The sequence below is a fragment of the Bacillus rossius genome, chromosome 6 (assembly GCF_032445375.1).
Source record: "Bacillus rossius redtenbacheri isolate Brsri chromosome 6, Brsri_v3, whole genome shotgun sequence".
Classification (NCBI taxonomy): domain Eukaryota; kingdom Metazoa; phylum Arthropoda; class Insecta; order Phasmatodea; family Bacillidae; genus Bacillus; species Bacillus rossius.
The window spans coordinates 39,763,246-39,790,302 of NC_086334.1; the positions used below are offsets into that span (position 1 = coordinate 39,763,246).

The 27,057-nt window shown below is 38.1% G+C and overlaps 1 protein-coding gene across 1 annotated transcript in view; it reads left to right on the forward strand.

Annotated features, from left to right (window-relative positions):
- Positions 1 to 23,066, forward strand: part of LOC134533069 (uncharacterized) — a 28,046-nt gene extending 4,980 nt beyond the window's left edge. Inside the window, exons 2-8 of the mRNA XM_063370276.1 lie at positions 9,146 to 9,232; positions 10,654 to 10,762; positions 14,531 to 14,607; positions 14,863 to 15,048; positions 15,512 to 15,683; positions 20,906 to 20,982; positions 22,710 to 23,066. Of these exons, the coding sequence (XP_063226346.1) occupies positions 9,146 to 9,232; positions 10,654 to 10,762; positions 14,531 to 14,607; positions 14,863 to 15,048; positions 15,512 to 15,683; positions 20,906 to 20,982; positions 22,710 to 22,918 (917 nt within the window). The 3' untranslated portion in view covers positions 22,919 to 23,066. The remainder of the gene's footprint in view (positions 1 to 9,145; positions 9,233 to 10,653; positions 10,763 to 14,530; positions 14,608 to 14,862; positions 15,049 to 15,511; positions 15,684 to 20,905; positions 20,983 to 22,709) is intronic.
- The last annotated feature ends 3,991 nt before the right edge of the window (positions 23,067 to 27,057 follow it).

The window sequence follows — 27,057 nt, forward strand, 5'->3', positions numbered from 1 at the left end:
TTTCCCTGCTACCAATTCTTTTTTGCAACACAAACATTTTGCTTTATAATTATCACTGGCCTTTGATAACCAACCTTTAAATTGCGGCTCTTCCAACCAGGAATCTACAAATGGTTGCTTGCGCCACGACTTTTTCTCATTTCCCGGTTCTTTTCTGACCCTTTTCGGGGTAGAAGACCCTGCTTCAGGGTCACACATTATCACTTAAATATAGGAAACATACATACACTTCGTCTTCAACCTCCAGATGCTGCTATAGAAAGGTAATACTAATTCAGTAATTATGATACAGTAACCAATACAATTTGCACTAACACGAAATGTGTAAACAAACCATACAAAACATCAAAGACAATATGTAACAAAACATAAGACACATCTATTCCTGTTACAAATAGATGCTGTAGATGCACCAACTTCGCCGACAAAAATATCGAAAGACTGAATATTCTCATTAAAAGGTGTCTGCAGCGCAAACAAGAAAAGACGACATTCACCTCTCCGAAAATCCCTACATTTATGACCTGGTCGGCTTAAAATCCCTCCATCCCTTTCAATGCAAAAAATCCCTACTCTGAGGGATTTATCCCTCAACCTGGCAACACTGTCCCTAATGCTTCCGTTCCAATTCCGTTGCAACACCAAAGAGCATGCGTGCTAAGACAAACACTGGACGACCTGCGAACCATTTGTAGTAGATATATGCATCAAGGTAAAATATATTATGTTTTAATGTTGGTTAATAGAAAAATTAATCATAAGAATAAACATATGAAATAACTGCTGCATAAGGAATTAAATAATAAACTAACTGTTATGTAGTGTTGATTATCTTACTGTCTCAATGTATCTGATTTTTCATCATTTTCTCGATAAAAACAATCAATACATGCATAACTTAAACAAGTACAAATAATAGCAATACGAATACCGTAGGAATTTCCAATAATTACTGTATGTATAAAGTTGGTTAACAAACGTTATTCTTTCAGCCTATACAAACAAACCCAGTGTAATCAACGTTCCACTGCTGTAGAATGATTGTAGTTACACAAACGCGATATTAATGGCGGACACGGCGGACTTCCCGACGTTACTGAAATTAGCGTCAGAATTTTTGTTTTCGTATGATTGATTTAATCGGTGCATTATTATTAGTGTATTTTTAAGGTTTTGTTTACAATATTTATTTGTGGAATCTCTAAAACGTTTTCACTCATAGTTATTTTTACAGTTGACTGTAAAATTTTAATGAAACATGTCAATTAAAAATGAAAACCTGCAATCATTGATGGCTGCCGTATGTTTGGCGACATTTAATGGCAAGAAATATTTTTTATATGTAATAATTTATTATTGTTTGTCGTGTGGGTGAGAACCTCATGTTCGCAATAACACGTCCTTCGCGTCGCGCCGTCGCTATTATGGTTGCAGCTTAATTGATTCGAGCTACAATAGCTGCATATTTTTATCCGCCGCGATTATTACATAGTCAGGCCCCCCCCCTCCCCCTCGAAAGCAGTTAAATGACTCATGTTTGGCTCAATTAATATGCAAAATTAGATTACGTTTTATGTCATAATCATAAGCAGTTTTATTGTTAAGGGCCACTTTCATTTTTATTTTAGAATTTCACGTTTTAAGAAAGCACTCAAGTGTACTCAGGTAGCCTAAAAATAAGTTTTAAAACATAATATTTCTAAGAAATTCTCTGTGGGGGGCTTTTCATAAACACCCCCCACCCCCCTTTCCATAACACACAGAGACAGAAAAACAGGCCAATCAAAATTTATTTTTATATCTTCTTTCTATTTCACAATTCCTGACTATGCCTATGTAATTAGTATTTATTCAGTTGCGAGTGAAAAAATTCGCATTTAACAGCACACGCTTCATTGTTATTGTTAGGCCCAGATCCCTCTGACGCGACAGGCCGCTGTACAATCGTGCTATTCCAGATCGCAAGAGCGTTGTGTGAGTCTTTGTCTTACCTCTTCCTCTTCTGCACCTCTCTGTGGTATTTTTTTGTTCCGAAACCAAGAGACGCCGAAGACTGAAACTTGTCGGACGAGGGAGGGAGACAGCTTGCAGTTTTAGGGCGTGTTTGTTTAGTCTTCGCAGCCGAGCGAGTTCTGGTTGTTTCTACATGATTGTAGTTGTTTTTGAGCAAGCATGTGGTTGTAAATATAGTTCGACTGTTGGCTGGACTGCTCCCCCAGCCGGGCCGGCTCGTGTTACCGACACCGGCGTCTCGTGTTCGCCTCTCGCGACGGGACACTTCGGGGGAAGGGGTTCGAGCCCAGCTCACCATAAGCCAGGGCCGAGTTTTCAGGGGATTACACTTATCATCATTTGAAATTTGATTTTCTAGGTGTTATACTGAATGTTTGAGAAGCTTCACACGCACTATAAGAGCAATAAATCTTCGCTTTACGATATAATTCCAGATTTTTAAACCTCATTCATTTATGTAATACCATACGATCATTTTTTTTTTTTTTTTGCAAATGTGAATACCGCTTTTCCGAGTGTCCAAATGTTCGTGTCTGGGTTGGGGGGGGGGGGGTAACCACCCCCATTTCTGCGATAGACTAGTGTAAAAGCGTATTCATCCTACCCTCCGTCTCTAGCCAATAGGGACTCACAGGGAAATAAAGACTACCTCCCATTAAAACACCAATGGATAAATGTACAAGTGTTTAATTTCAACCTCTAACCTTTGTGGAAGAAATATACTTCTTGGGGGGTGTGGGGATGAAGTTAACTTGGAAATGAAAAATTAAGTTGAAGAATAATATACGCGTACATATTTATTCAGTGTTCACGCGTTAGAATACTATTATTCGAACAGTTGAATAAGGTCTAGGCGTAGTTTAAGTTGGTCTCCGTTCCTCTGCTCGTCTCTGATTGGCTGGCGGAGGTGGGATCCAAATTTACTGCGCTTTGGAAATGCGTGCGCACAGTTGGACAGACACTTAAATAGTTTCACACCAGAAAAGATGGTCATCTGCTTTATTGGATAATTTCCTCAACAGATCCCCCAGCTCGAAACCGTTAAATGGGTAGACGTGTGCGATGTGAACAGTCATTTTCTCCACTCCTTACTTTGTGAAAGAGCGGCAGCTAATTAAAACTGCCGCTTGTTTCGGTATAGATATATTTTAAGTGTGCTGGAATCAGCTTAAAACCAATTTAGTTTTTATGTAACGCAGCTGCATTTTAGGCTGAACAATGAAGTCTAGAACATTTCAAAACGCATATTGTCTATGCAAAGTTAAATGTTTTTAGGAGACAGACACAGTAGAGCAATTTTGGCCAACTGGTAACCCGCAGGCCGTATCCGGCCTAAATAGTCTTACAATAAACAGATAAGCTGTCGTGTATAGCTTTGTTTGTGTGCATATGTATATTAATCAATCTATCAGACACTGCTATAAAGCCATGATGTTCTCACATAAATATTTTTTAAAAAATATTTTTTTTTATATAATATATGGTTTATTGGTAGTTATTCTTAGATTTTTTTAATTTGTTGTATGTTTCATTGTTATGATGATTATTTTTCGTTTCTCCATCACATACCACACCAATATATTTATTGGTTCACAGATTAATACGACCCTAAAAATTGTTGTAATAAATTAAAAATATAAATGCAAATGTGCCTAGCCCTCGGATTAGTTTCAAAAATGATATATGACCTTTGAAAACAGTGCAGGTGTCCACCACCGCAGTAGAGGAACAAGTGATTGTGTCCGTAATCCTTACGTATGTATATGTTCCGTTCCTCCACTTCTTGACATTTGTTACCTTATATATGTACATAAAAAAAAAGTATCACGCTGGTGTCAAGTCGTACAAACTTTAAAATACGTACAACTATATTTTTTATAAAAAAAGTAACTCGGCTGTAGTTTTTCAACGTAGCGATTTGCAGCAATGGCAGCTAATTGGTCAGTCCAGTTCCTATGTTTTGCCGTAACACGGTGGGTGTGCGACCACTTGCTGTGGCGAGGTAGTTTCATGTTATTTATGTTGAGGGTCGAGAACATAAATATTTGAAGTCTGTCAAGCGGATGAACCTGCCTTGCCCTACGGTAGTAATTTGAACTGTGGCGAGTGGAACACGTTCGTGCTTTTCTTCGCACACTAGGCCTCGTCGCGCCTGAAGAACGTTCTGCGTCGTTGGCAGGCGCTCCAACTCAAGAGTCAAGCTCACCAACACTGCAGAAACAAAACTCGAGTAAAATACACACGTCGTTGTACGTGTGGGTTCAAGAGTTTTCAATCAGGACTGTTTCCGTTAAGCTCAATACAGTTTAGCCTAAACTTCGCATGGAGAAAAGGACTGACAGTCCAGAGGACACGGTTTTAAACCTGGCCCGGCTATTCTGATTGCGTTTTTCAATTTTTCCCTGAGATCACTTCAGGAAAATGATGGGATGGTCTCTTAAAATTCCTTCTCCAGTGTCATTTTGTATCGTTTTGTGTTAGTCTCTTATGACTTCGCTGTCCCAAACGCCATGTAAATTTGTTATGTGTAACATCTTAGCTCTCGTTATACGGCATTTGTTAGGAGTAATTTCGTGAATGGAACAGAAGTCGCATGGGACGGAAATGTGTAACTACGGTGCTGAGATCTGTGGCGGCTGGTGTGAACCAAATTCTATAAATAAAAAGGGAAATTTGGTAGTATTAACTGTTTAATGAAGTTTAACAATATGGGCAATATTTTAATAAAATTACTTGTCAAAATTCAGGTCCAAAACCGGGGTTTAGTAATTTTTTCAAGTATGTTTCGCTTTTATCGGATCATTTCATTATATAATTTAAAATTTCAATCTGCAAATCGAATGATTCGATAGTCGACTTAGCTGCTCCGACAACGAATTCTAGCGGCGGGTGCAGAAACGACGTGTTTCGTGTCTAGAAATTTAATTGGAAACATAAGTTTCGTATATTTATCACGCTCGGCATTATTTTAAAGACACGATAACACTTGAATTTGCTCGTTACCGAGGTTAGATGTTACACATCTCTGGCGAGTACTGAAACACTAGCTTACGGTTTTTTTTGTCATTCCTTATTTAATGGCTGTTTATACAATTCTAACTCGATAACTTCCTTGCATTGTTGTTCTGCTACAAATATTTTCAACATATATTACCTTTATGTAATATCATTGGTGTAAAAAGGTATGCAAATCTTTTTAATTATCATCACTTGCTCTACTGTTTACACCCATGATATTAGACTAAGCGAATATCTGTTGAATATATTTGTGACAACAACAAATGCAAGTAATTTTAGAAATAGCCTTTACAAAAAAAGCAAGGAAAATATTAACATGGCCTTTGAGACCGTGCCTTAATCCCAAGAAAAATTATTGCACTCTAAAAAGTAGCTTACTTTTTTTTGCGACTGAGTATTTATAATTATTCAAAAATACAACCCAGATGTTTCTTTTTATTTTCGAGTTAAAAAAGGGAAAATCAAAATCCATTCATTGTTTTCCTTCTGGAGTGAGATTCTTATGGCATTGGGCTGTCACTCGAAAGAGCTCTTTTCCCACAAAAAATCATTAACAAGTTTTGACCTGAAAAAGTAAATATTCTGACCGAATGAGTACATTTTCACGTTACTGTTACTCGTACGGTATGATAGTGACTTTTCAATTATACTTTGTCGTATGACAAAACAATATTAACTTAACTCTGGATAAATATGATTCCTGATTGGCACTGCAAGAAGAAACAGCCTTGTCATGGTTGAAGTTGGACGTGCGATTTATCCGTCCGAGTGTAGCTACATTACTCATCAAACTTCATAGAATGAAATGAATAGGCTTTAGGTTTCTTCAACTTCGAGGTCACAAGAGATGATGATGGGTGATCAGATCAAATTGGAGTAATGACAGAATGAATGGGTGGGGGAAAACGAGAACACCCAGAGAAAACCAACCAACTCATGGCAACGTTCGCCACGTTTCCCAATTGAGGAAAACTCCGAGTTCGACTCGGCGACTCCTTGGCGACTCCGCTCTACCATGCTAGAGTGTAGATGTATTTCTAGCGGTTCGTTCAGTCAATTATTATTCGGAGTACTTAAATATTAATGTTTATGGGGCTATGAGACAATCATTACAGTGCCCTGGTGTTCTCGCACGGATAACATGTTGGCGAAATGTTAGTGAAATCGGTAATAACGTGGTAGATTTGTCTTCGCGGGCTTATAAATAGCAAACATTCGAAGACTGTATTAAGTCACGGGAGGCACAGCGAGGTAACCAAGTATTGAACGCCTTTTCTGCAGCGGAATGTCACCTTTATCATCGAGTCCGGCGAGATTGCTCGCACTCCAAGATAAAGCCGTGATAATCTGCTCCCTGCAGCAATAAACGAGTCGCTGTTATCTTCCTGGATACGTCATGGATACGTCATGCTATTGATAGGCGTGAAATAACGATCCTAACGTTGCTTGACTTTAGTAAAGCATTTGATTCAGTAGATCACAATCTTATTGTACGAAAAATGTCAATTCAATATAATTTTTCTCATAGTGTTTGTACATGGTTCAATTCCTACCTAGGTGGTCGTTACCAATGTGTCGTTCTCAATACCGAAGTATCCACGTGGCTCCCAATAGTAGCAGGTGTCCCTCAGGGTTCAATTCTTGGGCCACTTTTATTTACTATATTCATAAATGATCTACCTAAATGCTTAAAACATTGCCAATACCACATGTATGCCGATGATGTGCAAATATATATTCACGCAAAAGCAACCAATATCAATCAGTCAATTTGTTCTGTCAATGATGATCTCGATTCTGTCTCTAAGTGGGCAAAAGTTAATAAACTCAGGCTGAATGCAAATAAAACCCAAGCAATATTAATTGGTTCTCCTCAAAAGCTCACTGAATTAATTCCTAACAAATACTGTAACTTAACGCTCCAAGGAGTTGATATTCAGTTCTCTAACGTCGTAAGAAATCTGGGAGTCCTGATAAACACAACCTTAACCTGGAGGGAGCAGATAATGCAAATTTGTAAGAAGGTACATTTTTCCCTTCACTGCTTACGACGGTTAAAAAATTTGCTTCCACTTAGTATTAAAACCATGCTTGTTCAAACATTAATTATGCCCCACTTTGATTACTGCGATGTCCTCTTTCCTGATCTAACATATAAACTAGCTAAGCGACTACAGAAGCTCCAAAACTGCTGCGTAAGATACATTTTTAACCTTAAATTACGTGATCATCTAACCCAATACTACCAGCAGTTAAAATGGCTCACTCTCGCACAAAGACGCAAAATGCACATACTTATCCTTGCTTATAAGGTGCTGCAGCAGGTATCACCTCATTATATGTCAGCCGGTATTAATTACCTACATAGTTACCATAGCCATGACACGCGATCCACACGCAACCCAATGCTATCTATCCCAGTGCACTCATCCAAATGTCTGTCGGGATCTTTTGCAACCGTGAGTAGCAGGCTCTGGAATAAATTAGACCAAGCGACAAGGCAAACAAAAAATCTAGCATCCTTTAAGTACAGGCTGAAAAAACATATTTGTAACAACTGCTTACCATGACCACTTCACTGCTACCCTACTGCTTGATTCTGTGTGTGAATGTGAGAGTGACTGGTTTTAATGTAGTAGCACCTAATGTTTTTTTTTTTTCGGTTTTGATACTTTTTGCTGTATGTTTAATTACTTTCCTTTTTATGTATGTCTATGCTTAGTTTTTAATTACTTTATAATTAGTTATGGTTGAATCTTTTGTAATAGTTAATATTTGAACATTAAGTTGAAATTTTAATTTGTTCTCTTAATATTTAGTCTATGTCATGCTTAGTTTTTTATATTCAAATATTTGATGTAATTGCAGAAAAGTGGTTAAGTGTAAGAGAAGGCGTACCGCCTTAACTTCGCCACCAATAAAGACGATAAACAAACAAACAAACAAACAATTCCCAACTCGATACATGTTCTTTCCGCAAACGATTTTTTCTTCTGTTATAACTTTAAATAGTGTGTACCTTAAGTTATTCTGCAGGTCTATGTCTATATATGTAGATATAAGGGATCGTCCATTAATCACGTGAGGTTCTAAAAAGGGGGGGGGGGGGTTGTCGGAAAAAATCACGAAATATCACAAGGGGGGAGGGGGGTTGTAGAGAGATATCACGTGTATTTATTTTTTCGCCCGATTTCTACTAAACCGAAAAGCGACGCGTGACCTTGACTCGCCGTAGCCAGGCAACAATATCCCCGCCCGCCGCAACATGAACTACCCAGCTCGGCTTGCCAGTCGCCAGTAAGACTGTGATTTTGGCGCCGAATACATGCGTAAATCACATATAAGCCTTTCCTTTATTATTTTTATGCCAGTGAGAATAAACCTGCAACCTTAATGTGTGTGTGGACATTTTTATCACTGTGCTTAATTTTCCAGAATTAAATTAGATTATACCTATATTTAAAGATAATATTCTTAAATTTTTAAAACATATTTTGTACCAAAAAAATACACGTGATTTATTGGGGGGGGGGGGGGGGTTAGTCTGAAACCTCACCACAAATCACTAGGGGGGAGGGGGGGTTAAAAATTTGCTAAAAAAAATCACGTGATTAATGGACGACCCCTAAGACATTACCACCTCCGAAAAAAAAAACTTTCTATTCCATTAAGGAATTTTTCCTACAGCGGGGTCATGAGAGAGAGAAAGAGAGTTCGAATTTCACTTTTCAGAGCAAGAATCCGAGAGAAGGAATGATAACTTGTAATTAATAATAATTTGTAATACATAGTAAATTGTATGTACGTAGGTTACACAAGATTAGACATGCGTGAGTATGTGTAAATTATAAGGGCATTGTTTTACATACAATTCCAATAATATGCATGAGCACCCAGATGCACGATGCGTTCATCTTCATAAAAATAACGGTGATTATGACCGTTAAGGAGATAATTTTTTGGTACACCAGCCTTTGCACTAAATTAAAAACAATACAATATAGTGAATATTTTTTTATGATGTTTGTGTGCTTGAATTGTGTTACGGTGATGAGAATGAGTTGAACAGGAGACGCGCGAGAGTGTTGTGGCTGGAACATGGTGGTGTTCGCAGTCAAAGGGGCGGCGTGCAACGCAACACAGCGCTGCGCTCCTGGTCTGAAGTGCAGCGCCAAGACGTCGTTGTGCATCGTGGTGAAGCGTGAGTACTCCGCCTCCCCCTAATGCTCGTTCCCGGGACCGCCGTCTGCCACCCGTCTCACGCGCCATCTTGTCGACGCTATGATCCAAGGGCTGTTCCTCGCCGTAGCGCTCTTGCATGTTGTGCACGGGCTTCAGTTTCATCAACACATATTTTCTAAGCATCTATTAGCGATGAAAAGTCAATGCCGTGATTTTATGTATTGAATTGAAACTTCTTTGCTGAGGGGCGTATAATTTTCGAGCGTTACGAAAAATCCGATCGCACGAGGGGAATAGTTAGGTACCTGGTGGGGGAACCGGTAGAGGAGGAGAGTGCGTCAGCGGCGACGCCACTTCAACGCATGCACTAGTGTTCGAATGTGATATGGCAAAGATGCGAGGGAAATTTTTCAACGGCAATATTTTATACGCATTTAACAAAAAAAATACGCTATACTCCTCTGGTAAATTATTAACTTATTAAATTTATAACTTTTTTCAGTTACACATCTACACCAGTTAATAACATACAACAATTCTAGTTACCTAACGGCGTTTTACAAAAATTTACTTACAAAATAGATACCTTTAAAACTCTACGAAACAGCTCTGGGCGGGGTGGTGATTTTTGCGCGTGTGAAAGCAGTTTTTTTTGGTCAAAAAGAATATATTGAAATACGAAAGACTTTCATCGGCTCCGGGAAATGTCTCTTGGTATGAAATTAAAAACACAGAGGTGTGAAACATGTTCATTACAGATTTCTCGCGGCATACCAGTCAAGTAGGACTCGCACATCAACTGATAGCGCCCGGGTTTCCCAAGGGCACTCCAGCTAGGACAAGGTCACTTGCGTTTTCGATGCGAGGCGAAAGAAACAGGCGTCTCAAAACCAAGTGCCAAAACACACAGCGCTTACGCCCCTCGTCGCATGTCCTTGCCAATGCGAGCTTAGTTTTTCGTGTCAGGTTAAGACCCGCCAATTCCGCAACATTTTTCTTATACCACTACATTTACAGAAAATGTCAAGGCGAGCTATAGCTTTTTTTTTTTTTTTTTTCAAAAAAAATCACTGAACATTTATTTTATTATGAAACGATCATTATCGTGAGTTAAATTGTTACATGTTAAAAAATTAAATAATTGCACAAATAGTATAACAAGTTAAAACATTTCATCCAGCACTGTAATGAATTTTTTAAATTTCAAAAATGAGATTAAAATGGAAAAGTCTGAGATAGCTCACAAACATAAACTTTGATAGTGTGACATGATTTAAAACATATTTGATGTCATCCGTCCAAATTTGTTTGATGGGGGAAATTGTAAGCCGTTTTCCGACCAACGCTCGAACTCCAACTGTGTTGGCAGGTGTAGTCGGGTGTGTTTGACGGTGTGACGGTGTGACGGGGTGTGGGGCAACAGGGCGACGCGTGTTGCAGAGTCGTGCGACTACGAGCGGACCTCCGCGAGCGTGAAGTGGAAGCCGACCTGCGACCCGGACGGGTCCTTCAGCAGCAAGCAGTGCAAGGGCGAGCAGCCCACCGGCAGGTCAGCCCCACTCGCCTGCCGCCTCGCCGTCGCATCATGGCCCCCACGAGGGTGGGGTTGGGTGGACCCCTGGGTCCAGGGCACGGGCCCAGCCTTATTTTACTTTTCTGTAGCTATCTTCATTTATCTCAGTGTGTGAAATAAATATAAAAACTCGCTGTGGTTGTTTTAAAGTAAAATAATTTTGTAAATAAAGCTTAGTTTCGACTTATAAAATAGTAACCATAATAATACCCTGTATTTTCAGGTTAAATAACATTCTAAAAAGAGTGTAGGTAAGAAATAACCATGCAATTGTAATGTAGCACGTGACTGTAAAATTTTGAAGGGAGGGGGGCGTCTCCGATCCTGGGTCCAGGGCCCGTAATCGAATGTGGGGGCCATGCTTCGCATGCATTGAAAACATTTGACGTGAGTACTGTGACTAGGGAGTCGTGAAATACGAATGACTGGCCACTGGACGTCACGGCCTCGTCCAGGGTTCGAGGCCCGGCAGAGACCCGACGAGACTCGGTGTAGCGCCTTGTGGCGAGACACGAACGAGGAGACAGTCCAGCCCGGGCCATTGCATTACCAGTAAAACTGTAATTTATTTTTATTTAATTGTAAGTACCTATACATTATAAAACGTAGACGTGATTTATTTGAATTTCTATAGCTCAAAAAATAACATAATTTTTCTTATTATTTATCTGTTAAAAATTTAACTTTTTTATACAGTAAAACCGTTGTTGAAATTTAAATTCCTGGTTAGCTTGAAAAAAAAGTTTATTTTTCATACTTTCTGGGTTCGGGTCCTCGAAAAACCGTTATGTCTGAGTGATATTCCATAACCCCTCCCCCATCCTCCTTTCCAGACACGCTAGGGAGATTCCCCTCCAAAATATTACGGCCCTGCGAAAGTAATTGGCCCAGGGTCCTGCAAAGACTAAGGTCGCCACCGGGAAAGATAAAAGAATAAGTACAAAATACGAAAGACTGTGTGACATCTGCGGTGACTTGAGTAGTATAGAATAGGGCATACTGACACAGGGTTCAGGGTGTGGTGTGTGGCGGTTTCTTCTGCCTTGAAACCTACAACTCCGATGACGTCACGGCGGCCATCTTGGATGATCTTGACCTTTAACTTTGACCTTGAACCTCAAAATTTGCCAAAAATCGCCCAAATTTCCATATTTTTTTGGAAAAAAAAAAATCCCGCCAAAAATTCTCAAAAAATTCCACAATTCAAAAATTAGGATTTCGAAAAACCTCAAAATACTTTTTGCCTTAGAAAGTACCCAAATTCCTAAAAGAGGCTTAAGCATCCATGCCTTAAAGCCTCTGATGTCATATAGGATTATGACCACTATATTGAATGATGACGTCACCGTTGCAATTTCCATTACGGCCGCCATCTTGAAAATCCGTAAATTTTATGTTAGGAAATCGGGAAAAATTAAAAAATTTATAAATTAATTAATTAATCGAACTTAATAATAAAAATTAAATAAAAAAAATATTTTTAAAATTAAATGTACACTTACGCCATGGAGCTCGGAGTCCTCGGTTCAGTCTCGGGAGGTCAAAAATAAAAAAAAATCATTGGCCTTCCTCCACGGTAGCCGTTTGCAGACTAACCTCCCATCACTAATACCAAGGTACTAAGGTACAGTACCCTCCCGGTTATCCGCGAAATTAAGTGGCAGGGGCACTGCGGATAGTGAAAATCGCGGATAATCCGCAAAAGAGCCGAAAATGGGAAACAAATAAGGAAACATTAATTTCTACTTAAAAATCTAAAAATTTATGTTCAGTAAAAGTTACAATTAATAGTAAAAATATTTTTAATGATGCTAAAATGTTAGTAATTTACTGAATAATTAACATACAATACATTTCAGTAATGTAAACATAAAAGTGCTCAACCATGGGAAGCCTACAACTCACGTAGTTTCGGTTCCCTACCACGTTCGTGCAACTTCGGATTTCTCTCAAAAATTGAAATTAAAAAAATCGAAGGGTTAGGTTAGGGCAGGTCAGTCACAACATGCGTGTTTTCATTGGAAACTTCTGATTTAGCGGCTGAAGTGGCGTTAATACCAAAACGCAAAACTTCGGAAATCTTCGGAAATTCTTGCAGGGAACCGAAACTACGTTAGTTGTAGGCTTCCCCTCAACCATACGACTAGAAACAAAGCGCGGCAAAGACAAAAATAGCAACGCATGCCAGTCTACTGAGTGAGTTCCGAGAAGGTCTGTGGCATTTTACTATATACTGCACACAATACACTAGTCAGTAGAGTTCAAATTTGATCACTTGTAATAAAATACAGATTTACATATGTGCTGTATTTTTTCGTAGCAGGCGCGGATAATAGGGAGTTTACTGTATATATTTTCAGCTGGTATGACATCACATCCACCATCTTGTCTTCGTCCGCTGGAGGACACCATATTGCTTTCGTCTGCTAGAGTGTGCAGACACCATGTTAGTTTAATTCTTACCTGCTAGAGTGCAGTAATCATTTATTATTGTGACACTCGCCATCTTGTCATTTGGATGCCATTTTGGAATTTTGTAATTATTTAGCTAGAGATTCGGGAAAAATTCCAAAAAAATTTACAATCAATTTACAAATTGCTTCGATCGGTTCCTGTACTTGGTTCGATATTTGATTGATGCAATAAATAATAATTTCAATAAATCAGATTTAAAATCCTAAAAGAGACTTAAAATCTTCTACTACCAGCCTTCAGTAAGCTGTTATGACCGCCATCTTGGAAATTTGTATTTGTGGACCCATACATTTGGATAGAATTCTAATATTCATCGAAAAAATCACTAATTAAATAACATATTGAATCGATGGTTGGGCAATGCACAAAATTAAGTAATTTAATTTAAAATACCACAAAAGTGACAGGTTCGAGAAAGAAAACACCACAAGTTCTTTAAAAACAAAATTTTTTATTATCTACATAAATTCTACACTACTACAAGTACCTACAACAAAAAAACACAGATAAATTACTAAATTCTTAAGGATTTCTCATTTCTGCATCCGCTACCCACAAATTAAAGAATGGTGGAAAGCCCCACCACTTGACGTAGGATCGCCCATTTCTACGCTTTATAATTTTCTACACCAAGTACGTATCAGTATACAATGTAGGCTGAATCTCTTCGGCATAGAAGCCGCCACGAATCGGTTTGTGGTCCAAATCTTCGAGGTAGTAGGTCCTAGGCTCCGATTCACGAACATGTGTCACACGGATAAGTTCAGAACACCAGTTCGCATTGAAACCTTTCTCGAAGATGCCTTTCTGCTTGCAGATTCGCACAATGTCACCGACATTCGTCTTTTTCTTTCTAGGATCCATGCTTAAGCCGTTTTTAGGACATTGTGTTCCTTCTAAGGCAAAAAGTATTTTGAGGTTTTTAGAAATCCTAATTTTTGAATTGTGGAATTTTTTAAGGATTTTTGGCAGGATTTTTTTTTTCCAAAAAATGGAAATTTTGGCAAATTTGGAGGGATTTTTGCAAATTTAAGGTCAAAGGTCAAGGTCATCCAAGATGGCCGCCGTGACGTCATTGGCGATGTAGGTTTCAAGGCAGAAGAAACCGCCACACACCACACCCTGAACCCCGTGCCAGTATGCCCTATTCTATACTACTGACTTGCATTTAATTGGCGTTGAAATATAAAGAACGTTATTATAAAAATATATTGTATATATACATTTATTTACATATATATACATATATAATATTATTTCAATTTCCAGGTGTTTCTGCAGCAACAGTACGGGCGGGAGGATATTTGGACAAGAATGGTGGACGAAAGCTAAAAATATGACTTGCGGTAAGTAGCAGGACTCTTTTTAACTCTTTTACCTACACCATATCAACTTACATCGTGTTCAACTTAAAGGGCCGTCCAGACTTCTCACCCATTATTATTTTTTATTCTATATATAAATAAATATATAAATAAATTAGCAAAACCACCGCCAAAATTTAAGTTCCTAGTTGGTTTGAAATTGTTGATTCGAAGAGTTTATTTTTAAAATTTTCTCTGTGAGCTATTCTACCCCAGAAGTGCACTGTCTGGCGGCAGCGTGCAGCCGGCGGGCGACAGAGCTGCGCGCGGCGGGCCGGCTAAACGTGACGCTGCACTGCGACCAGCGCGGCAACTACGAGCGGCTGCAGTGCGACTCCGGGCTGTGCTGGTGCGCCGAGCCGAACACAGGGCTGCCCAACTCTCGCGTCGTGCCCGCCACCCTCATGACTCAGCTGCCGTGCTGTGAGTTCGTCCGTCCATAACTTACACTACGCAGAAATTGTTACAACCGTCTGCTGCAAATTTGGATTGTACTTGAGAATTGCTACTGCAGTGGACGTAACAAGATATCTGTACCGTACACTGATTGTATACACAACCTCTCAAAGAATTAAGAAAATCTTAATAATGTAACTTGTGTGGTTAAGCTACCTGCAGGAAATCCAAGGTCTGGAATATTGCATAATGCATCCAAGTGCATGGAAGCACATAGAATGTTAGTAATAAGTAGTACAAAAAATCCGTAACACTGCTGGCCTTTGTTGGCCACTGCCAAAAAAAAAAAGATATAAGAAATAAATTATAACTTTGAAATAGATTGATGTCCAGGCAACTTGTAATTTATCAAAATTAGAATAAAAATTTATAAGCAGGAATATAAAACAAAACTGAAAGCTCACTTTGATGTGAGAATGACACTGTGCAGACAACGCAACGCTGGTGGGGTCGCAGTACCTGCGGCAGTGCGAGAGCCAGTACATCGCGGTGATCAACATCCGTGAGGAGCTGCAGCACCACGGCACCAACATGGACAGCATGGCGGCGCTGAACTGCGATCGCGACGGCAGCTACGGCAGCGTCCAGGTCAGCTCCAACCTGTGAGTACCTGGCACTGTCGTGTTACTACGCCCACGTCCCAAACTCCCACTCCACAGTGATGACTGTCGAGTTGCCACAGTGTTCACCGGGCATTGTCTTCTTACATTGCTCTCTGTGGCAGATACATGAATTTTTTTTTCAGGGGCCACGAGGAGGGAGGGATTAAATTTAACTCTTGTATTCAAAAAAATTAACATTACTACTGACACTAACTCACTGACATACGGGCCATCAGCAGTAGCCATAGGCTATGTGTTTTCTCAAACAGTAACATATTGTCTTGATATTTTGCAAAATGTTTCAAACTTCGTATCTGTCGCTGATTACTCTATCTTTGGGGTTGTCTCAAAGGTAGCAGTTTTGGTTGAGTAGTGGTAAGAGATCAACTCCCAAATTCAAGTTACAGAGTTCAAAGCCAGTCTATAGTGTTGGTTTCTAAGATGCTATAAATCTAGTAGTTTACCCTGTGAAACCTGTGCCACTAGGGTAAACTTAAAGGTTTATAATAATATAATATAATTCAACTGCCTAAAGGCAGGTTATGCAAGGACTTCGTCCAGTCATTGCATCTGGATGCCGCTGCAGCTCAGAACTGCCTGTCATGTTAAGTAGTTAACACCTTGACTTTTTGACTCTGGACATTACATTAGTTTCCTTATTGGACATGTGTCAGAATCACCCATTAGCTTTCTGGGGCAGTCTGGGATGCGCAGTGGCGTCTCGTCAGGGCAAGCAAGGCAAGCAGTGCTTGCCCAGGCAGTTTCCAGACATTGTATTTTTTAAATAAATATTTTATTCAGAATAGTATTTTACTTTGGCTCGTGCAGTTAGGTGTATGTATTTTTTACACTATCTTCTTGGGACCCAACACTGTGCGCTGTGCGCTATAAGAAACGTTGACACACAAAACATGCTGTTTTAGAAGCGTTGCTAGGTTTAGAAGCGCTGGTAGGACCGCTTTCAGCAGGAAAGCTGCCGCAGTAGTTTCCTATCGGGTGGGGGGGAGGGGGGGGGTGGCACGGTACCAAGGTTCGAGGCAATATCGTAACCAATGAAGGCTGTAAAAACACGTGGTAGAAGCTACGAAGGTAACGCTTTCTTGCCGAACAGAAGCGAACTTGGCCGAAGCAGACGGTGGTGGAATTCTTCCGCCGACTGCTTCGGCTATGTCCGCTACAGTTCGGCACGGCAGGTGGCGAGATACGAACTCAGTACGTTTGTTTGCGCGCGCGGTAACGCTATCACATAACTCGTACCTATTGATTTTATTAATTTTAGTTTTGCTACTTAGAATTTATTCCATATTCGTTAGCAATGTAGGCTTTACAGTATACACCGATAACCGAAATAAGAAAGTTAATTGTGAGACTAAGAACCGAGAAAATAAAATGAATGATGAAACAGAAAAACGTGAATGTAAGTGTGGTGTGTGTGGATTACGAGCGAAGAATTTTTCCTGCAGTGCCTACACTTTTCAGGATAGATGTGACATTATTAAAGAAGGTAGGCCGACACCAGAAGTTACTATTACGACAACACGTAAGAAAGGCAGTTTTGTGCGCCATTTCCAAAAAAATGTCTATCAAAAACATTTGTGGTTAGCGGGATGCAACAGCCTAAACAAACTGTTTTGCTGGCCATGTTTGTTGTTTTCAAAAGAAGTCAACACATGGACTTCTACTGGGTATTGTGACCTCAACAATCTTTGTAATGCTGTTAAAAAACACGAACGTTCTGAAGTTCACATAAACTCGTTTTTGTCTCTTAAAGAATTTGGGAAACATAGAGTCGATCTTGGTTTAGATAGATCCAAACAATTAAGCACACAACGACATAACGAACAAGTTAAAAGAAACAGAGAAATTTTGAAGCGTTTAATAGATGTTGTTTGTTTCTTAGGTGTGCAGGAATTGCCATTCCGTGGTCATGACGAAACAAAAGAATCGGAAAACCGTGGTAATTATGGAGAATTACTTGCTTTAATTGCGACTTATGATCCAGTATTGTCGCAGCATCTTGAGACGTCCACAGTATTTTCTGGTATGTCATGCAACATTCAAAACGATCTAATAGAATCCATTCAGAATGTTGTGTTGGCTGAAATTAAAAAGGAAATTGAAAAATCAGTTTTTGTGTCAATTTTACTCGACGAGACATCAGACTGTGCTAAACTTTCTCAGTTGTCCACTGTTTTTAGATTTGTAAGTAGTGATGGAGAAATAAACGAGAGATTTTATGGATTCACTGATGTTAGCTGTAATAGGTCAGCGAGAGCCATATCTGGCCATGCAATTGACGTAGTTGCATTAGCTAACTGTGGGAGCAAACTTATCGCACAGTCTTATGATGGAGCTGCAGTTATGGCAGGAAATTTAAATTCCGTACAGAAACTGGTACGTGACCAATTCCCGAGTGCTTTGTTTGTACATTGCGCAGCACACGTTTTGAACCTTGTCTTAACGCAGTCTGTAAATAACATTAGCAAGTGTAGAGTGTTCTTCAGCACCCTTTCTGGACTTTCTGCTTTTTTTTCGCACTCTACTAAGCGGGTAGCATTGCTAGATAAGATAGTTGGGAAACGGCTGCCAGGTGTTGCACCAACAAGATGGAATTATAATGATAGACTTGTTAACACTGCATTCAGTAATCGAGATTCCCTTTTGGAAATGTTTACCACAATAACAGAACATCCACAAGAATGGGATAATGACACTATTTCTTCAGCAAAAGGTTTCATCAGTTTTCTAGAAAGTTTTGAAAATGTGTTTTTCCTAGTTCTATTTTCTAAGATTTTTTACAGCACTGGGCACCTGTATAATATACTGCAGACCAAACAACTCGACATCAGTTTCTGTATTCAGGAAATACAAGAAACGAAAGCATTTCTCTGTCTACTCAGAAACGATTTTGAAAGTGTTTTCTGTGACACGCTAAAATTCGGCCTAGAATTAGAAAATAAACGTCGGAAACACAAAGAAGTAGAAGACCCAACGCGAGAGTATTCGAGACTATATGCCGAAATATTAGACAATATCATCACACAAATCGAAACTCGTTTCGAAAACATCAATAAATTAAAATTTTTAGAACTTGTAAATGCTTCAAAATTCCAGCAGTTTTCACAGAGTTTTCCTGAGATCCAGTTTAAGTCCCTAATTGAATATTATGGCAGTTATTTTGAACTTGATAAGCTACGGTCTGAACTCAAAGTTGTGTATAGTCGAGATGCTATGAAAACCAAAAGTGTTCAAAATTTTCTTAAATACATTCATGACAATGATTTACAAGATGCTCTTCCACAGTTCCATAAATTGTGTGTGTTGGTGGCAACAATACCGTTTACAACATCATCTGTGGAGCGTTCATTTTATACATTAAAACGAATAAAAACTTACTCACGAAACACAATGGGGCAAAACAGACTATCTGGTCTCGCACTTTTCTCTATAGAGAAGAAACTTTTGTCAAAAATAAAACTGTCAGTTGATTTTTATGAATGTGTCACGGCGGAATTTGTGAAAAAAAAGGAGAGAAGAATGAATTTTGTGTACAAAAGTTAGGGTAGTTTTGTTGTTTGTTGTATAAAATCGATACAGAAGGCCTATATTAACCTATAAGGCAAGTACCCGCGAAGAGTGTAAACTGCTTTGAGGCGTAGTGATCTAAACAGCTGGGACGTTGCGCATCATAGGTGAGTTTGTGAAAATCATTAAAAATGTTAATTCTAAATCGTTATTTACTGTTTGTGTAGATACACTTTTGCATTTTAAAAAATCTAATGTGTTGTCATAAATATTACTGGAATGCTATAATTTGTTATATTAAAGATTTAATTAGTATTGAAATAGAAATTATATTTTCTGTCAATGAGAATTGTAATGCATGTTATAATTCTCCCGGTATAAAAAATAATACAGATATTGACTGGGTAAGTCTTCGGGTTTGATAAAGGTATCTTTGTTAAATTCTTCACTCAAACAAATTATACCATAAAAATATTAATATGTCTACCAGGTGTATATTATATGTTTAGGCACTAAAACCACTTAAATAGCACCAATTTGCCACTATAAATTCAATTTTCCTCGGGAGAGGACCCCCGGACCCCCCACTTTACGAATGGTACGGATGTTCCTACACCAGTAGTAGCTTCCCCTTGTGTAAAACTCACCCCTCGCCACTGGGGATGCGGATACACTGCATAAATCTCATGATTGTATGGTTTTATATTCAGAACTGGTTATTTTTTATTATTTAAGAGTATGTACCTGAAAATTGAGAAAAAATATACAACAGATGATTTTGGATCTTCAGTCATTGTATCCTTCGTGTTATCCTGTGCAAAACATTGTCAAAACAAATTATTATGTTGATTACAATATATACTAGCTCATCCTCCTCTTCTTGTACTAAAATCAATAATTTTTCCAAACAAATGGGTTTTGTAATTACTGTGCCATAATGTAGCATAAACTGCAGTTTAATGAAAGTATATTGACTTTCCTTGCACAATAGCCACAGCGTTTGGATGCTGCATATAGACACCCTCTGGTATTCCTGGCCAGTAACAAACATCAAAGCCTAAGAAACTCAAGCTATGATTGGCCCCACATTCTATCTAGAATATTGTCACATGGATACATGCAACTATAAGAGCTAGCTTAATAGTTTACAAGCATGTTTTTGAATTAGAATACGTCTACTCATTTACTAGATAAATTGGCACACATCTCACACATCTGTGTGTATGTATCTATAAGCAGCTCATAATAAAGGGTGATAAATGAAGTGATTAATTAAAATTACTAAAAAGTGCTGAAGAAACTTAACTTATGTGTACATTTTTTATTTACTAAGTTTGCACCCATTCTAACAAATTAAACACTTCATGAGATTCACCTACATGTGATCATCTGTACATGAATTCATAATCCGTGGAAGCTCCAATTCGGAAGCAATCAGGTCTCAGTTCATGTCTCAGGTCATGACTGTGCAAGCCAGCCTTAGTCCATTCTCCCATAAACAGGGATAAATTATGTGTAACAATAGCTGAAATATTTTTAAATTTTTTTTTCTGCATTTAATAAATGTATAGCGGTTTGTGGTTGATACAGATGTGATGAGTTGCAGTATAAAATAAAACAATAGTTAAAGATGACTGAATATGCAAGTTAAAGAGTTTGTAAGATACATTAACACAATACTATTTTGTTCTCTTCAGAGTCTACTGCAAGTCAAGAAACAACACTATCCTGAGTGGTCAGGGCCAAGTGTCGAGTATCAGTACCATCGACTGCAGTAAGTACTGCCTTTCACAACACTTATTTAAAAGGTCACATTTACATTTCTGACTGTTGCCTTGTAACCATTTCAATTTCAACAGAAAAATTAATTTCAGTGAAAGATCTTTAATCTGGCATCAATTGGCCACCTGTGTTCACCAGATTTATTGGGTGAATTCTTGACTGCTGATTTTTGTTATATTGCTGTGCTGCCGCCATTTTTAATTCACTCCGAGTTTATACATTACTGTTGTTTTTCATTTTATTACAGTATTACAGTGTTTCTTGTTTTAAAGCAGGTTACTTTTTACATTTGGTAATCCCATCAAAACTATTTTGTTGTTTGAAAATCCTACTAAATGGTTAGTCAGGCACTGCAGTATTTTTGAACATCCCTGATTAATATTTTTTTTATTAGTCTAGAAATAGTAACAAAAAAACTTTTGAATAAAAAAATTATAAAATAAATATATTAGTACTCACTAAGCCAAGCTTTACAGATTTCTAAGTTAAATAAAACTAAAATACTAGTTTACCAAATTTCTAAAATTAAAAATTCTTAAAATTTGTGTCTGGTTATTATGAACTACAAATGATACTCTTAGATAAATGGTATTATCTATGAGTGATTAGAGAAATAATTATAAATTACTAAATAACATTTTGCATGAAGTATTTCTTAAATATGCCTTCTTAGGATATAAATTAATTATTACTGGACAATGCAATGAAAACAAGCACATAAGATGTCAGTCTCAATAGGCTTATAATAAAGATTCAGTACCTAGTTACTATATTATGTCCAAGAAATTGAAACTGTATCTTGGAAACTATCATTATCTAGCTTGGGCAACATGGGAGAAATTTTTATATCAAAAAAAGCAGAGAAAAATCTGTGTGTTTGACTTTACTGTACACTGTACATTGATTAAACCAGCCAGCAGCAATTGTTAAGTGAGGCGAATGATACGCGATAGATCATTCAAGGTTGCTTCCAAGTGTACTGCAAGTGACGTGTGCAGAAGGCGAGGCTGAAACTAGAGCCTCCTACTAGTCAAATTCGTCAGAGGCCTTGCTTCTTTTGGGTAGTTGCTATCGCTAAAGCATCGTGTTCATGTAAAGATGCACACCCATTGTGGTAGTCAGGTTTCGTACAGAGTGGTTTCCAACCTTCGCCCATGTCTGCCTGAATGAACTTTGTGGATGTCAATTTTTAAGGCGTTCGTCTATCCAGTGTGCAGATCTCCAGAAAAAACTCACACAATTCTAAAACTGCTCAAGATATCCAAGTGGGGGCCTGTTTACGAAAAGCTTTTAAGAATGCGCTGAGGGCAGATCAGTAGTTCTGTTTCTATTTTTCATTTAAACTGTATTTTCAGAAGAGTGAAAATGGCTTAAACACATGTTTAAAGAATAATGTAAAGGCATGACATATCTGGTACAGAATATTGAAAGCACACATTAACTTGCATTACAACTTTACCTTAATTTTACCACTATATAATGTTATGGGTATGCTAGAAACACCAGTGAGTGTCACTCATTTCCTTCAAAGGCAATTTGGGTTGGATTCCTGGTGGGGTCCAAAACAAATTTTCTGTAAGTGGAAAAAGTGGAATTTGTTGCAGCAAGCCAGTATTATCGTTTCACCCACTGAATTCTTCCTTCAACACTGCATCCAACTCTTTGCTGGGAAGTGGGAAGGGAGAGGGGGGCTCTCTACCATCTCCATATTGTCCACAGACTGCGCGCGTGACCAGCTGTACTACCCAGAGTCCGGCATGGGCACGCTGCCCCTCAACTGCCAGGCCAACGGCAACTACAACAAGCTGCAGTACGACAACGCCAATAAAGGCTTCTGCGTCGACTCCGACGGCTACATCATCAGGTACCTCACCGAGGATGACTACGACGAGGCAGACTACGGAACTGCACTTTGCGAAGACGACTAGACCGGCTGGTGATCTGCCCTGGACTGTGCGACGCGAGGCTGATTACACAAAGTTAAGGACGAACTGCCGTAGAACACCATTATGAAGTACCCCAACAAGATGTTTTACACTCAGTAACAACAGTAAAGTACTTTCATAAAGTAACAAACTGTGGGTTTTTCCGGGTACATTATTAAAAAATTTAACTGTAACTGACTGCTGGTAATGGCAATGGTCATACGCACCATGTCATGGTGATACTATGACATATTTCTTTCAAAACAAAGATCAGATCATACTTTTGCCGTTGGCTTGAGATGCACATCATATTAACGACCACTGTTGGAGCATAGTAAGGCACATGAAGCCTATATGTATGTCGAACTCTGCCCCGTAATGTGACATCGTTAAGCCTACAGCAGTAGCTTACGATACGTTCAATTGGTTGGCATTAACAGTTCTCCTACAGAAATAACTGAATGCAAGCTAATTATTAGGGCCATATTTACATGGTGAATTGTGATAAAACATGCAACTAAAATAATGAAATTAATCAGCACTTTTAATACATCAATTAAATCACAAAAATAATCTTAATACAGTAAATGCAATTAATTTAATTTATGTAGCAGGAAATTTGTAGCTAAATGTATGTACTAAATAGATTGTACAAAATTTAACTTTGATCTTGCAGCAGTCCTTAGTCATTTTTACATTACAGCACTGGTACATTTTTCAAATACACTAATACTTTTCAATGTATTTTTATTGTTCCAAGTAGTTGGACATACTTATTACGAGGGTTATTTTTTTTTCAACCTCCGATCGGCTGTAATAAAAAAACGGGAATGAATTGGGAAATTATTTTAATGTCAAAAGAAACGTACATCTTTACTCTATTTTTCCACATAATCACCGTGCAGATTGAGGCATTTGTCGTACCGATGCACCAGCTTTCCAATACCCTCTGCATAAAATGATGCCTCCTGCCTATTCAGCCCCGTTTTAACAGTGCTCTGCAGTTCATCATTGGTGTGCCCTTCTGCCTGTAAGAAACGGATGACTCCACGCAGCTCGCATTTTGCCGTACAGTTTATCGTTGCAGCCACGTTGAAATTCCCATAATCAAGCTTCAACTGAGGTGTGAGTTGGCCGCTCCACATGGTTGGTGAAAGGGGGTAAACACTATGAGACGTGTCGATTCGTGTACGAGCTATTAGGGTATCGATTAATGGGCATGCCATGGAGAAATGAAACTGTAATCACACTGCAGGGCACTGTTAAAACATGGCTGAATAGGCAGGAGGCATCATTTTATGCAGAGGGTATTGGAAAGCTGGTGCATTGGTACGACAAATGCCTCAATCTGCACGGTGATTATGTGGAAAAATAGAGTAAAGATGTATGTTTCTTTTGACATTAAAATAATTTCCCAATTCATTCCCGTTTTTTTATTACAGCCGATCGGAGGTTGAAAAAAAAAATAACCCTCGTAAATATTATTATATGGTAAAAGTGCATCATATGTCAATAAGAATTAAACTGTTTTTGGTGAAATATCATGGAACATCTGTCATAGGTATTTTTTTAAAATATTCTATATTTATGAATAAACAGAATTCATCAAAAATAGAAACACCACCATAATTCCCTATTTTATAAATGAAATGAGCTTAAATATAAAACCATAAAATCTTTTCCCTACTAATTATATACTGTCCCACAATATCTAAAAGACAATTAGCATATGTCGTAAAGGCTAAGGCTAATGAAACTGGGTACCGTAATAAACTTAGAAAATACCTATGCACACAAGCCATTTGACTTGGCCAGTCAAAATTTTATAAAATGTGATAGATTCAAGGTTTCTGAAATGCTAGCCAATGCTACCTGGGCAACACAATAACCAACAAATCGGCATGCACCTAAATCACATCTTAAGACATGGTTGATATTGCATACCCCTTCATTACTCATTAGTTTCATAACTCTAAGATACGTGTGGGTTCCTCATCAATATTTTCAACTATAAATATATTAACCAGTAAAAAGTCATTTATGAAATGTTGCCTTGCTGGAGCAGTTTCAGGGTCATGGTTTTCAATGAAGCCCCATTATTTAGCTAATAACATCTGCTTGCCTCCACCAGTGTTTTAAATTTTAAATACTTTTTTTTTTTGCAAAAATATTTGATCACTTGCAAAATAACCAAAACTGAGATGCAAAATATTTTTGGAATCATGTACCAAATTTCACATCCATGTATAATGTCATGTTAAGTCAGTTCAGGTTTAAATATGGAACATTACACGGTGCAGGATTATCAGCAATCACTTAACAACAACTTCCAAGATAATTGATTGGAGAGTCAGCCATGCAGGGACTAGACATGGGCAGAAATAAAACCAATCACACTAAAACTACAAATTATTTTATTTTTTTAAAATTAAACTATTTACTTGCTGATAGAATTATGAAACATTAATTTTTCCAATGTAATAAGTTCAGTAAAGATAAAACTGGGTACTGTAAATTAGTTAATGTAACTAATTTGAGGTTGCACATAAACTAAGAAATACAAAGCTTATTCATCAGTTGTCCCTTCAAGGGTAGCAAGATATCTCCTTACTATTTTATTTAAATTTTTGGACAATAGCAAGTAAAATAACCACATACAGAATCATCATGCACTACACAAATCCAAAAATCACTGAGCAGGTGGAATAGAAACCATTACTGATTTTTTTTTAAATATTCAATTATCATTTTCAGATCTAAGATGTACTTAAACAAACAAAAAAAAAAACCCTTGAAACAACCAGAAGCTAAGTTGTACACTAAACTGGAGGTAGAACTATCATAAACCGGGGTACAGGTAACAGCAATAGAGCATGCACTGAAATAACATACTACATACTTCACTCTCGGTTCTGAAACAAATTCACTTTTTTTTTCTCCCCTTCCTTATTGAGATCAAAGGAGGGGAACCAACCCCAGGCTGAACCCTGCCCATCCTTGCCATTTTCCCGGTTCCTACTTCTTTGCATCTGGGTGTGACATACAAATGGCATGTTGATTGGGTACCACAATCAAATTTGATTTTAAATTTCAGTAATTCCTCGTATGACTAACAGGCCACTCAACAAGCCAAACTACCTGCGAGTACACATATTGGTGAAGCTTCCAGTTCACAAAACACTGGTTGCAAACTGAAGACAAGTCAATAAACATATTTAAAGAATTACATTTATCGCACTTCAATGAGAACTAGAAATTCTAGCTCAATAAGTACACATCAACTGTCCATTCTAGTACTGGTAGATAGAAAATAAATTAAATTATAAACAAAAGACAAAATTCATGTGACATCCATTTACAAACTTAATACTTAGATAACAGTTTCCCTTTATGAATCAAACGTACATAATAAGTCCTTTTAAGTATTTCGCTGCATACCACATTCAGAGGAAAGCACACTGTGCAAGTCAAAACTTGAATTATACAGTTGCATTGTGATATTTTCTGCTGCTACAGGACTGTAAATGTTCAGGGGTTGGCAAACTATGGTGCGTTGCATCAGAAAACAACTTGGCTCAATCTGTACATGCCTGAACCACATCTGACCTGTCAGTTATACAAGTACACTACCGAATGCAGTATGGGTTGTTTACCTGTGTGCAGATGAAAATAACATCTCAATGGTATGCACCGATAGAGAGTAGCTCTGTTACATCATGTCCATTTACATTAACTGCGCCTAAACAATATGACAGACATTTGCAACATTAACTTAATCCATATAAAAAAATTGTCAATTAAAGCTATAACCAGAAAAATGTATTATGGTAGACCATCAGTCATATTTTGTAAAACATTACAAGTTTCAATACTTCACAAGGAAAAATCAATGTACATTACATCACCTAATGGCATGCAGGTAAATACTTCAGCTGGGACATTGTGTACATATGTATGTACTGCAGTGGCGGAATTTTACTTAACAATAGCAAGTGAACTTAAAGACTTAGAACCACTCAAAACTGGTGACTAAATGCTGGATAATATCTCTACCACCCTTGAGAAATACAACATAGAATTGTGCTTGTGATTTATCTCATTTATGAATCCTTATTGCATTCATCCATTACGCACAACTTCCA